Source organism: Anabrus simplex, chromosome 2 (assembly GCF_040414725.1).
Source record: "Anabrus simplex isolate iqAnaSimp1 chromosome 2, ASM4041472v1, whole genome shotgun sequence".
NCBI lineage: Eukaryota > Metazoa > Arthropoda > Insecta > Orthoptera > Tettigoniidae > Anabrus > Anabrus simplex.
This window is the reverse complement of record NC_090266.1, coordinates 672,551,434-672,564,745: the sequence shown is the minus strand read 5'-3', so window position 1 is coordinate 672,564,745 and position 13,312 is coordinate 672,551,434. Positions and strand designations below refer to the sequence as shown.

Here is a 13,312-nt window from a genome sequence, read left to right as displayed (position 1 = left end):
CCCTCAGGCCTTCTACGTTCCATGTCATTATATTAGTCCCTGGTTGCCGGGCCTCTGAACTTCCAGGGTTGCCGAAAGGGCCGACATATTACATCTTCTGGCCAGAAGTTTCCATCATAGACTGTTTCTAGGTCTTGCATTGGAATGCCTATTTTGAAGGCTCTGCTTCCTATTTTGTCATTCACCAGGTTGCAGTATATTTTCCCTTTTACTCCGTTTTCCTTCAAGTATTCTATGATAGCTTCCTCCGTCATATCTTTGTCCAGTTTTCCCATGTATAACCAAGCGTATCATTCTGCTGCCTTTATTTTACTTTCCCCTTGTTTCATTCCCATTTTTCTTCCGTTCACTTCTTTTCCTGTCTCGTTTTCCCGTTGTCTGTTCCCGCCTCTCACCGCTGTTGTCCACTCCCTATCCTGGTTCTCTAGTTTACTCTTATCATTTACTGGTGTTCTAGGTTGCCTTGTTGCTCGCTTCCACTCTTCCTCTTCTATTATATTTATTTCGGCGTCGGTGGGTCGTTCTTGCTGGCCCCTGCGCTCTTGTCTTGTTACCTTTGTCTCTGTTATGCCATGTGTTTGAGCTGGTTCCTGTCTTTGTGTCACCATTATTTTCATTTCCTCTTTTATCATCATCTTAATATTATGTGTCAGATTTTCAACCATGTATTTTATCTGTTGGTTCATCTTTTCTATTATTATTCCTTCTATATCTTCTTCGGTTCGTGTTTGGTGTTGTGTATCTCTAGCCAGGTCAGGTGACTGACCATTAAGTGTCACCAATTCATCATCATTTCCCTTAGTCAGTCTTCGTTCATCACTACTAGTTGCCTGCTGATCTCTTTGTATCTTGGAGATGTCGTTGTTGCTGTAGCCGAGAGATGTTACTAGTTGTTTTGCTGTGAAACTATTGCTGCCAGTTGGCGGAGACCATTCCATTGCCAGCTTGCTACTTGGAGGTTCATAGGTGAGGTCGGGAGATGTCACGAGTTGTCGCGCTACGAAACTATCATTTGTCTCCTGACCTGTGTTTGTTACATTCATAACCTCTTCGACATTTATTTCTTGAACATTATTCTTATCTTCAAGGGCATGTTTAGTTGTTTGAAAGTACTCACGAATGATCTTCACCGCTTCCTGCAGCTGTTCATTCGTTTCCTTTTTCATATATCCTCCTGCGTCCGCTATGTCTTCAACGCTTTTCAGAGCACTTTTAAACCGTTGTTCAGCTTCGTCCACCATCTTGTGAGAAACAAAATCTCTGTTCATTAGGGCTCCCTCCCACATAATCAGCTGAAAAATCTTCTTCCGAATTCCCGAAAATTTTAAAACGATTTGCTGTATGGTTATAGTAGTCGGCTTCTATGAATTTCGGTACTTGCCGGAATGTCTCGGATTATTCTTTCTTCTACGATGTTCTCCCGATCCTGAAGGCAACAGATTTATTTCTGTGCACTTCCCAAGTCTCTGCTTAATAGAAAGTCTTGTCGCATTTGTAGCATGAGATGGGAATTTCTCTTCTGTGTGGTGTTAAATGTCTCGTCACATTTGTCGCATAAAGTTTAGTTTTATTCTCCTGAAATAGTTTTTAATAATAATCTCAATCATTACTAAAGTTATACTATTCATTCAAACTTTTTTGTACTTTATTGTAACCTTCATGCCTCTCTAGTTCAAAACTACACCAGTTATTTCAAAATATTCTCTAAATATGGGACAGAATGGCTTAATGAAAGCATTTCAAACATCATACTAACCAGATTTAAAAATAACAAAAAATAAATATGCACAAATACAAGAAATGGTTCATGAAGGTTAAATTTTTGTCACTTCCAATGCATCAACAAACAAACATTTTCAAAAGCACAGAACACAGTTTTCACTTGCTCTTACATTGTACAACTAATGTTTTTGCAGAGTAAAACCTTTCCTGTTATCTCTCAAAATATTGTTATAGCAGGAATATCTATGCTCCACACAATAAGTCACTGGAGAAAACTTCATTGAAGCTCTCGGTCCCCGTGGTACCTCATCAGTAACTTCTTCTCCCTGAAGAATCACAGACACATTCTTCACTGTACAGAATCCAGGATTCCGATGTACAATTTTGGCGAGCTTGAGTTGAACAGGCTGCACCTACTCATCCTGGTATTTTCATCTTCGAAATCTAGCCCGCAACTTCCATTGCATGTTTTAATGCAGACTCAACACAATTGCTGCAGGAAGATCAGCAAAGTGTGCTTTAATGAAGACAAACGAAATAGCGTTCTTGTTAATGAGAGTTGTTTTAGCCTTCGCTATGCAGTACCACATCGACATCAAAAGAATTAATAAAATTTTTAATGTCTTCAAAGTGATTGGCATAGTATATGGCTGCATTGAGCCATATCCCCTGAGTGACGATGGGTTTGGGGGGAAGGGGAGTTTGAGGCAACATTTCCTTGAATGTAAGAATGCGGCTAGGAGCTTTAAGAATAACCTTTTTCACAGAAGAAACAATACTGTTTAATCCTGGAAAATTATTTCTAACCTCATCAGGTAATATGTGTAAGCCATGGGATGTAAGTTCCATGCAACATGTTAGGGTAGAAACACTTCACTACTTCACCAGCTTTGATCATATATACTGCACTGACACTCAAAAAAAGTAAAAACTTGTCAAACTGTTTTTCTCTTGGCCAGAGTATGTGAAGAGCATCTAGGACGGTTCAAGGTATGGTGCTATGGTTCCTTTTCACCAGCATATTGCACAGTATAATACGAGGTTTACCAGGCACTGTGGCATCTAACTTATCTACCACAACGTTTCTGATATAACAACTGCAACTATCTGTGGTATCATCCACCGAAAACCTGAAGTAACAATCATATCATCTCTTATGTCTTCAATAGTTTTCTAGTACAGTTTTTCCAAATAATTTTTTCTCAACGTAGATTCGTCTGGTATCTTACGGCAGCTGATATCCTCAAGAAATGTCTTTAACACAGGATTATATAGTACATTCCACGGCATGTTTGCCAAAAATCAGCGCTTCACATAAACGGATATTAAAAATTACCCTCGGTTGAAGTACCAAGAAAACTGAAAATCAGTGGCTGGTGCGATGGAAAATTGCTCTTTTTTTGATAGCAATGTTGCTGATATGTCCTGTAGATTCCTTGTGCTGCACAAAATGTGATTTCTGGTCACATGCCACCTGGAAAATCATGTGTGTGTTTGAGCCATCAGTCCAGAGATTGGTTTGATGCAGTCCTCCATACCACCCTATCCTGTGCTAAACTTTTCATTTCTGTGTAACTACTGCAACATAGTTCTGCTCTTATCTGCTTGTTATATTCATACCTTGGTCTACCCCTACCATTCTTACCACAGAGACTTCCCACAAAAACCAACTGAACAAGTCCTGGGTGTCTTAATATGTGTCCCATCATTCTATCGCTTTTTCTCATCGAATTTAGCCAAATCGATCTCCCCTAACCAATTCGATTCAGTATCTCTTCATTCATGATTCGGTCTATCCATCTCACTTTCAGCATTCTTCTGTAACACCACATTTCAAAAGCTTCTATTCTCTTTCCTTCTGAGCTATTTATCATCCACATTTCACTTCCATTAAATGCTACACTCCAGACAAAAATCTTCAGAAACATCTTTCCAATTCCTATATCAATATTCGAAGTGAGCAAATTTCTTTTCTTAAGAAAGGTCTTCCTTGCTTGTGCTTATCTGCACTGTATGTCCTCCTTATTTCTGCCATCGTTAGTTATTTTACTACCCAAGTAATAATACCTGCATCACCCACCTTCGTTCGACTGCATTCCATTACTTTTGTTTTACACTATTTTCATATTGTACTCCTTACCCAAGACTCCGCACATACCATTCAGCAACTTCTCCAGATCTTCTCCTGTCTCAGATAAAATAAGAATATCAACGGCAAATCTCAGGATTTAGATTTCTTCTCCTTGGATTGTGATTCCCTTTCCAAATTTCTCTTTAAATTCCCTTACTGCCAATTCTATATAAACACTGAAAAGAAGGGGGAAAACAGCAGCCTTGCCTTACTCCTTTCTGGATTGCTGCTGCTTTTTCAAAGCCCTCGATTCTTATCACTGCAGACTGATTCTTATACAGATTGTAGATAATTCTTCATTCTTGGTATCTGATCCACATCACTTTCGGAATCCAAAATAGCTTGGTACAATCAACACTATAGAATGCCTTTTATGGATCTACGAACGCCATGTACATGGGGTTTATCCTCCTTAATTCGATCTTCTCAAATCAGACGTAAAGTCAGGATTGCTTCACGTGTTCCTCCATTCCTTCTGAAGCTAACTTGATCTTCTCAAAACTCAGCTTCAACTTTCCTTTCAATTCTTCTGTAAATAATACCGTGTTAAAATTGTGCAGGCGTGAGATACTAAACTAATGGTGCAGTAGTTTTCACACTTGTCAGCACTTGGCTTTCTTGGGAATAGGTATAACAACATTCTGCCAAAAATCAGATGGCACTTCTCCTGTCTCATACATCTTACACATTAAATGGAATAATCTTTCCCTACTGGTTTCTCCTAACGCAGTCAGTAATTCAGAGGGAATGTCATTAATTCCAGGTGCTTTGTTCCTATTTAGATCTTTCACAGCTCTGTCAAATTCTGACCTCAAAATTTGGTTCTCCCATTTCATTAGCATTGACAGCCTCTTCATGTTCCAGAACTATATCATCTAAGTCTTCACCTTGATACAACTGTTGGATATGTTCCTGCCATCTTTCTGCTTTGTCTTCCTTCCCTAAAAGTGGTATTCCATTTGAGCTCTTAATATTCATACACCTAGATTTCCTTTCTCCAAAGGTTTCCTTGATTTTCCTGTATGCAGCATCTATTTTCCCTAGGACCATACAACCTTCAACATCCTTGCACTTCTCCATCAGCCATTCTTCCTGAACTATCTTGCACTTTCTATCCACTTCATTCTTTAATCACCTGTATTCTTTTCTGCCCTCTTCATTTCTTGCATTCTTGTATTTTCATTGTTCATCAATCAGTTCTAGTATCTCCTGAGTTATCCATTGATTCTTAGCTGATCTTTCCTTCCCAACATTTCTTCAGCAGCCCTAGTGATCTGATTTTATATGACTGCCCATTCTTCTTCTATGCGTTTCCTTCAGCCTTTTCACTTAGTCCTGGTGCAACATGTCCTTGAAACAATCTCTCACACACTTATCTTTCAACTTGTCTACATCCAATCTCCCTGCATTCCTTTCATCAATTTCTTCAACTTCAGATGGCATTTCATGACCAACAAGTTGTGGTCAGAGTCCACGTCTGCTCCTGGGAAAGTTTTGCAATCCAGCACCTAGTTACTGAATCTCTGCCTAATCATAATGAAATCTATCTCATACCTTCCAGTGTCTCCAGGTCTTGTCCACGTATACAGTCATCGTTTGTGGTGTTTGAACCAAGTATTAGCAAGGACTAAATTATGATCAATGCAGAATTCAACCAGCCGACTTCCCTTTTCATTCCTTTACCTCAATCTGAATTCTTCTAATGTATTACCTCCTCTTCCTTGGCCTACAACTGCATTCCAGTATCTCATCACAATTAAACCAAATCCTGCATTTCCTGTTTGATTTTGTGTTGATAATTCTGTAGTCGCCTGACCAAAAATCCTGCTCTTCCTGCCAACGTAATTCTCTTATACCAACTACATGTAACTTTAGTCTATCCATCTCCATTTTCAGATTCTCTAACCTACCACAACGATTCAAACTTCTAACATTTTACGCTCCGGCTCGTAGAATGTCGGTATCCATCTTCCTGATGATACTAGAGATCTGAATGGGGGACTATTTTACCTCCGGAATATTTTACCCGGGAGGAAGCCATCATCAGTACATCATTCACACAGAGAGGGCTGCATGTCCTCGGGAGTTAGTTACGGCTGTAGTTTTCCGTTCCTTTCAGCCGTGTAGCAGTATGAACACAGCTAAGCCGTGTTGAGTATCATTACAAGGCCATATCAGTCAATCATTTAGACTGCTGCCCTTGTAACGTCCGAAAAGCTGCAAACCCTTTTTCAATGAACCATTTGTTAGTCTGGTCTCTCAACAGATACCCATCAAATATGGTTGCACCTATAGCTCGGCTACCTGCTTCATTGGGACACGCAAGCCTCCCCACCGTGGCAAGGTCACATGTTTCGCAGGAGATGGAATAATATGTAAATAAAATAATTATAGTTTATTGTAGACACAAGGTACAGTATATACTATTTGCTCAACATTTCATTTTGTGTGGACTCCCCAGTACTTTTACTCCCCTAAAGTTTGCTTTGTAGCATTAGTTTCATGAGCTATTACTTCCAATGCTTTCAACCATAATATTTATGTTTATTTATTTATAATTTACTACAGAACTAGTTTTTCATTACACATACCTGCCAACTTTACAAAACCAAAAATCAGGAGATTTTGATATGAAAATCAGGAGAAATCAGGAGATACATTATTGGTCAAAATTGCTTATTCTACGTCTAGCACAGTACAGCACTATGATATATTTATAACACTTATTGTCTCAAAGCCTGACTGTTGCTATACGAGGTTACAATGCTAAAAATTACACATCTCTATTCCCTCACAGGAAGTATGTGAGCGAGATGATCGGTCTCTGGTAATATTTCCTAAAATAGCATGAATTCATGCTCCACACGTGTGAATCAGTCATGCACTTAGATGCCATTAATTAGCAAATGCATAGATTAATATATTGCATCAAGCTTCCGTGCGATTATGCGAAGTGCAATACTATCTGTATCAAATAACTAGCTGATGTACTCGTGCTTTGCTACGGAATTCTCAGAAAGACTGTCCTTACAGTTTTCCCAACTGAAGTGTTAACATAGGTCATTACAATGATGTCATTACGAATGTTGCGATTAAAAGCAAGGCTGTCATACGAAATATTCGAAAAAATGAAAACCAGCACATTTTCTTACTTTTAACGAAAATAACACGGTGTCGATCTAACAGTTCAAAGTTCTAGAGCTAGAATGACCAGGACGCAGGTAGCCATGAACACTCCTGTGTAATTATTCCGTTTAAGTGTGCACACTGCTCATTCCAATCACTGCCCCAGAGTAGGGACTGAACAGCTGGAATACTATGCTGATCCAGTGTGTTACGTACCAGTAGTATCAGAGAATTTATGAACCAGAGGAATGGCATGCTAAAGAAGAGCGAGATCTAACTTCCCTGCTACTTTCCGCCAATATTCAGGCAGGCTGTTATACTCAATAACAGTATGCAGCAATAATCCGATCTATCGGAGATAAATGGCAGAAGAATACACAAAGCACATCACATCAAACAATGGCCAATGTAATGTTATTGTAGATCAATTTTATGAGCTTTCTATACTGCAGGCCTTCACATTTAGTTTTCTTCTGACTCTGTGATATTAGAGCATCTAATGTAAAGTGAGTCGTCCTTTCTTTCATGACGCCCTCTTGTGTTATTATTCCAGCGATCGTTCCTTCATGACTTTTTTCTCATTCTTATCATCATCTTCACAATTTAATTTCATTTTAGTCGGTACACTAAAACTGAATAAGACATAAATAATCGGAAATTGTATTCTCTATTACTTAGTTACGTAGTAATTTTCGATAGACTAAGATAGGTTATCAAAAATTAAATTTCTGGCACCTTCCCCTAAACTACCATTTCGAACAGAGTGAATAAAATTATGTATAGCATAGACTGTAGTTCCTTATTCCCCGACATAACATACCGATTTTCATTAAATTCTGCTCCCCCATTTTCTCGTACCTCGGCGCTTATATGGGCTTAGCAACAAAAATCCAAATTCATGAATATCTCATACATTTTTACCGTACCGGCTATGATAAAAGACGTAAACGATACGAAATTTAATAATATATAACTTTAGTTATATAGTATTTATCAACAGGGCCAATAAAAAAATTTAAATATTTGAGAATTACATCTCAGGCCTTTCCCTAAACTACCATTTCACTCGGCGTGAATAAAATTATTTATGGCCTAGATTGTAGCAACCTATTCTCCGACTTTATATACCGATTTTCATTAAATTCTCTTCGGCCGTTTTCTTGTGATGGGCGTACATATGTACATACATACATACATATATGCATATAGACAGAAAATACGGAAAATTAAAACTTGCATTTCCCCTTGTTACTGCGGTCACGGCCGGTACGGAGATATTCTCTTTTAATTCTGAGCAATGTGCAGACAAAACTTTCTATTTATATTGAGATAAAATTGGTCAGAATTTTCTCCAAATGGCTCCTAAAATCTCTAGAAAAGTCACTAGTCGTTATCATTGAAATTCTGTCACTAAATTACTAAATAAGACTCCGTATATAACGACTAGTCTCCAGAATAGTCTAGACTGATGTGAACGAACACGAAAATAGCACGCGAGAACGAGAAATTGACAATCGATATACGCGTCGCGATATACAGGTTTCAATAAACATCGCACATTCGCGCATTAATAAACGTCGATATTTCCTTTGAAAGCGGCCAATGAGTGAAGGACTTCCGGCCACTGGCGTAAAAAAAAAGCTGAAACAGCGGGATTTGAAAACAAATGTGTGAAATTCACCAAAAAATAAGCTAAAATCGGGAGAAATAATAGAATAATCGGGAGGCGGGAAAAAATGTCGAAAATCGGGAGTCTCCCGCCTAAATCGGGAAAGTTGGCAGGTATGATTACAGTAATGGGGATTACATTACCTTTTTATTAGCAGGTATATTAAATAATTCCTTACCTGCTTTTGGAAGATATGACAAATATAATTTTGCCAATTATATATATATATATATTTTTTTTTTTTTTTTTTTTGCTTTACGTCGCACCGACACAGATAGGTCTTATGGCGACGATGGGATGGGAACTGCCTAGGAAGTGGAAGGATGCGGCCGTGGCCTTAATTAAGGTACAGCCCCGGCATTTGCCTGGTGTGAAAATGGGAAACCACGGAAAACCATCTTCAGGGCTGCCGACAGTGGGGCTCGAACCCACGATCTCCCGATTACTGGATACTGGCCGCACTTAAGCGACTGCAGCTATCGAGCTCGGTTTGCCATCTATAGTGAAGTCCGGATTGTTACCAATCCACTGGCGAATCAAACAACTTCGAGATGACTTGCCTGTACGCAACACTACTTCTGAGATGCATAAACTGCTAAAACTGCCTTCAATAATTTATTTATAGGGAAAATTAATTTTAGTCTGTTGCACAATATGAGCTAAACAGTGAACAGCGCAGTAGCTTGCACTAGTCGACTGAACACAATGAGAGTTGCACTGAAGCTGGCAAGTTAAGTGAGCTTGTACCTGTTAGATACAGGTCAGTTGACACCAAGAGGCTGGCTCTTGATTTGTGCTGTACCCTGGTGCAATAATATTGTTACGTAGTTTCGTTCGCACAAGCTATAGTTAAAAACCACTTCCAAACCATGAGATAGTTTCAAAATGTTGTACATAACTCTTATTTTTTTAATAACATTCACTTTCATGTATATTTGGTACTTCTATGTCAAAATAACCTAATATTATCTTGAATAGATAGATAGAAGATAGATAGATAGATAGATAGATATAGTCTTCTTTAATGGCATAGTTAAGGCCACTGGGCCTTCTCTTACATTAAACCAATTAGTATACATTAAAGTCATAACTAACACTACCGAAATTAATATACAAGATAAGACACAATTTAAACACAAAAGATAACTGAAATAAAATTCCACCACAGTGAGACATACATACAACACCAATAATAATAATAATAATAATAATAATAATAATAATAATAATAATAATAATAATAATAATAAAATAGCCCATTTAGTTCTTTTCTTTTAAGTTTTAGAGTCTTATTTAGCTAGCTATTTTTAGGTTTTGTAAGATTTGAGTCATTTGCTACTTGCTTTATGCCGCACCGACACAGATAGGTCATATGACGACAATGGGACAGGGAAGGGCTAGGACTGGGAAGGAAGTGGCCATGGCCTTAATTAAGGTACAGCCCCAGCATTTGCCTGGTGTGAAAATGGGAAACCACGGAAAACCATCTTCAGGGCTGCCGACCGTGGGGTTCGAACCCACTATCTCCCAGATGCAAGCTCACAGCTGCACGCTCCTAACCGCACGGCCAACTCGCCCGGTGATTTGAGTAATTTATTCAATGGTAATGAAATGGAAAAGTTAAAATACTGCAGTTAGTTAACAAGAAATAAAACAGTTTTTAAAAAAAAATTTAAAAAGTTAAAATACTGCAGTTAGTTAACAAGAAATAAAACAGTTTTTAAAAAAAATTCCGGGCCCTATTTATAACTGTCAGGTTCTTCAGTCTGTCGAAACTAAATTTACAAGCAAGTAAAATTTAGAAAATACCTGAAAAAGAAAATATAATAACAGATTATACCTGAAAAATAAACAACTTAATTAAAATAAATGACATCTTTCGTTCTTGAAAGGATAGCACTAGATTCTATCAACTCAGCATACATTTCTACAAAATATAACCTATAAATTGAATAGCTGATATTGAGAAGTGTAAAATCATTTATGTTAAAACCTGTGTTCAATAATTGTTGAAATGTTATAACTTAATAATATCATACAATTAATAACTTACATTTTTCAAGAAAGTGTGAGATTTGATAGAATCCGATGATGATATTTCAAGAATAAAACATGTTATTCCATTTTAATTAACTTTTTTTTTTTTTTTTTTTTTTTAATACCGGTAATTCATTATGTTTTCTATTTCAGGTATTTTCTCAATTTTATTCATACATGCATTAGTTTTTGAGAGGCTGAAGAATTTTACAGTTTTTTTTTAAAAGTTGAATGTACGGCAATTGAAAACTAACAGATTCTTGTCCAATGGACAGTATCACAAATGCATCTGCTCCAACTTTAGCATAATTTCTACCACCATTCTTTCCAGAATAAAAAGAAGTATGCTTCATGACAATGAAGTAGTCAGTACAGAAAATTGTGTTTAACTGATAATTTATAGGTCAGAAGCTTATCAACAAAAGAAAGGTAAAGGGGCTTATGAGATACCTGAAGACATTCCTAGTTAGCTAATTCAGATCAGAGAAAAGGAAAAGAGCAGAGGAAAAAACATAGGGTAAAAAAACAAATTAGAGAGGGAAGATGAAGTTCCATGGATGACATGAGGTGATTAAGCCAGTCAATACAGTCAACTTAGAGTCAGCATGCAACAAACAGATGCAGTAAAATGTGTCACATATTCATTATAACTCACAAGAATTAGCACTTTCTCAGAATCCAGCACATTAACCTTCAGTGTTCCCAAGATGTAACTCTCACCACCTGACTTGACAAATGTTGTGAAACGATTAAGGTTTTTTCTTCCTACAGTACTCTTCCCATCCATCCTTCCTAAAATAAAAAAGAAATGACAGAAATTTTAAAAAAGTATGGCATGAAAAAATTAAATGATTATGAAAAATATTCTTTTTGAAGGGTTTGTTAATTAATAACCACTGTTCTTACTAACCATTTTCTACATCATAACACACATTCAACAGATCAATTTTAAAAAATTTACAATCACAGAATATATTAAATAGTACAGAAAATACATGCATCCCTTTATCCTTTTGAAGCATCTTAAAAATGTTCTCCCACTGGACCTTAAACTAAAACACATACAAACACTTCTATTTCCAATCTTTGACTACTGTGACAGTATATTGATTTACATAACCTGTGAACAAACAACAAAACTACAACGTATACAGAACTCTTGCATTTGATATGCCTTCCAGCTCTGACATGATGCTCATATAATACCATACCACAAAAAGTTGGGATGGTTATATTTAAATGACCGTAGAATAAACCCACCAAATTACCCTCGTCTATCAGTTACTTTCTACAAACAGCCCCACCTATCTATCGTCCAATTTTAGGCTTCTTTCTTCATTCCGGATCACTACTTGAAATAGCACCGCATCGAACAAATACCTAACTTACAACCATTCATTCCCGGTCTTTGCTTCGAGGTTATGGAATACGATCCCGTAAAATATTTAAAAGTCTTGCTCGTCTAGGACATCTAAAACAGCCTACCGTAAATTCCTCCAGAGTACATACAGTTGACTCAAATGAATGTAAGAGTGAATGACATGTGAATGAAACCAAAAATTACATACTAGATTTAAGTATCTTAGGCTATCACATTTACGTTCTTACTCATTAAAGGCTATGTACTTTTCCTAGAAATAGATTACGTAGTAACATCGATTTTATTATACTCAGATTGTAACATAGTAATATTCAGTTAATTTATTTTTGCCTTATATTAGAATAAGTTTTCCTGTAAGCTAGTTAGTAGATAAATTCTTTAGGTATTAAGTTGATATCTTTCTGTTATTATCCACTCTCTATTTATCCCATAATTTTTCATCAATCGTAATCTTAATTAATTATATTATTGTTATTCCTTATCTAACTTACTTATCTCAATAACTGTAACTGATTACCATGATATTTTAATTAAATTAATGCTGTAAAAAAATTTAAAAAATGGTATGTGGTTAAGTGTAAGAGTCCTAACTTTGCAAACAAACAAACAAACAAACAAACAAACAAACAAACAAACAAACAAACAAACAAACAAACAAACAAACAAATAAATATATAAATAAATAAATAAATTAATTAATTTAACTTTACAAGAAATATTCACATAAAAGTTCAGATATCTATTTCCCAAAATAATGAACTAGATACGAGCAACTTGCAAATGCATTAATGGCGGACATAGAGAAACTACCATCAACAACACCAACAGCTTCAATTCTGAAAGCTATCATGCTATCAATGAGAAAAATTGTGAAAAACAGTAACTTCATTAGCATCAATACTTGCAGCCTTACACAAATTTGTTTCTCACAAAACTGCTAACTTGAGAGTCTCCCATTTGTTCATCCCAGATTTAATGTTAATTGTGAGTTTGTACATTAGTGTCCGTGTCAATTGTGTTTTTACATTTGTTTAGTTATTAGATGCATTACATTAAGGCTGAAGATGGCCAGCCAAGGCCGAAACAAGTCCCTAGTTTAGTAATGTAATGCAATAATATTGCATAATATAGTACTGAAAAAGGTAGACAATATGACATTAATTTAATAATTATTATTGTGATCACAATTCAATACGGATCAAAACCATGAAGTTTATATCCCATGGTGTTGAGCTGAACCCAGGAC

At 36.6% G+C, this 13,312-nt stretch overlaps 1 protein-coding gene across 5 annotated transcripts in view; it reads right to left on the bottom strand.

Annotated features, from left to right (window-relative positions):
• Positions 1 to 13,312, bottom strand: part of SH3PX1 (sorting nexin 33-like protein SH3PX1) — a 328,612-nt gene that overhangs the window by 203,149 nt on the left and 112,151 nt on the right. For all 5 annotated transcript variants that reach the window (XM_067141233.2, XM_067141236.2, XM_067141234.2 and 2 more), the window contains exon 5: positions 11,341 to 11,477. In XM_067141233.2, the coding sequence (XP_066997334.2) occupies positions 11,341 to 11,477 (137 nt within the window). The remainder of the gene's footprint in view (positions 1 to 11,340; positions 11,478 to 13,312) is intronic.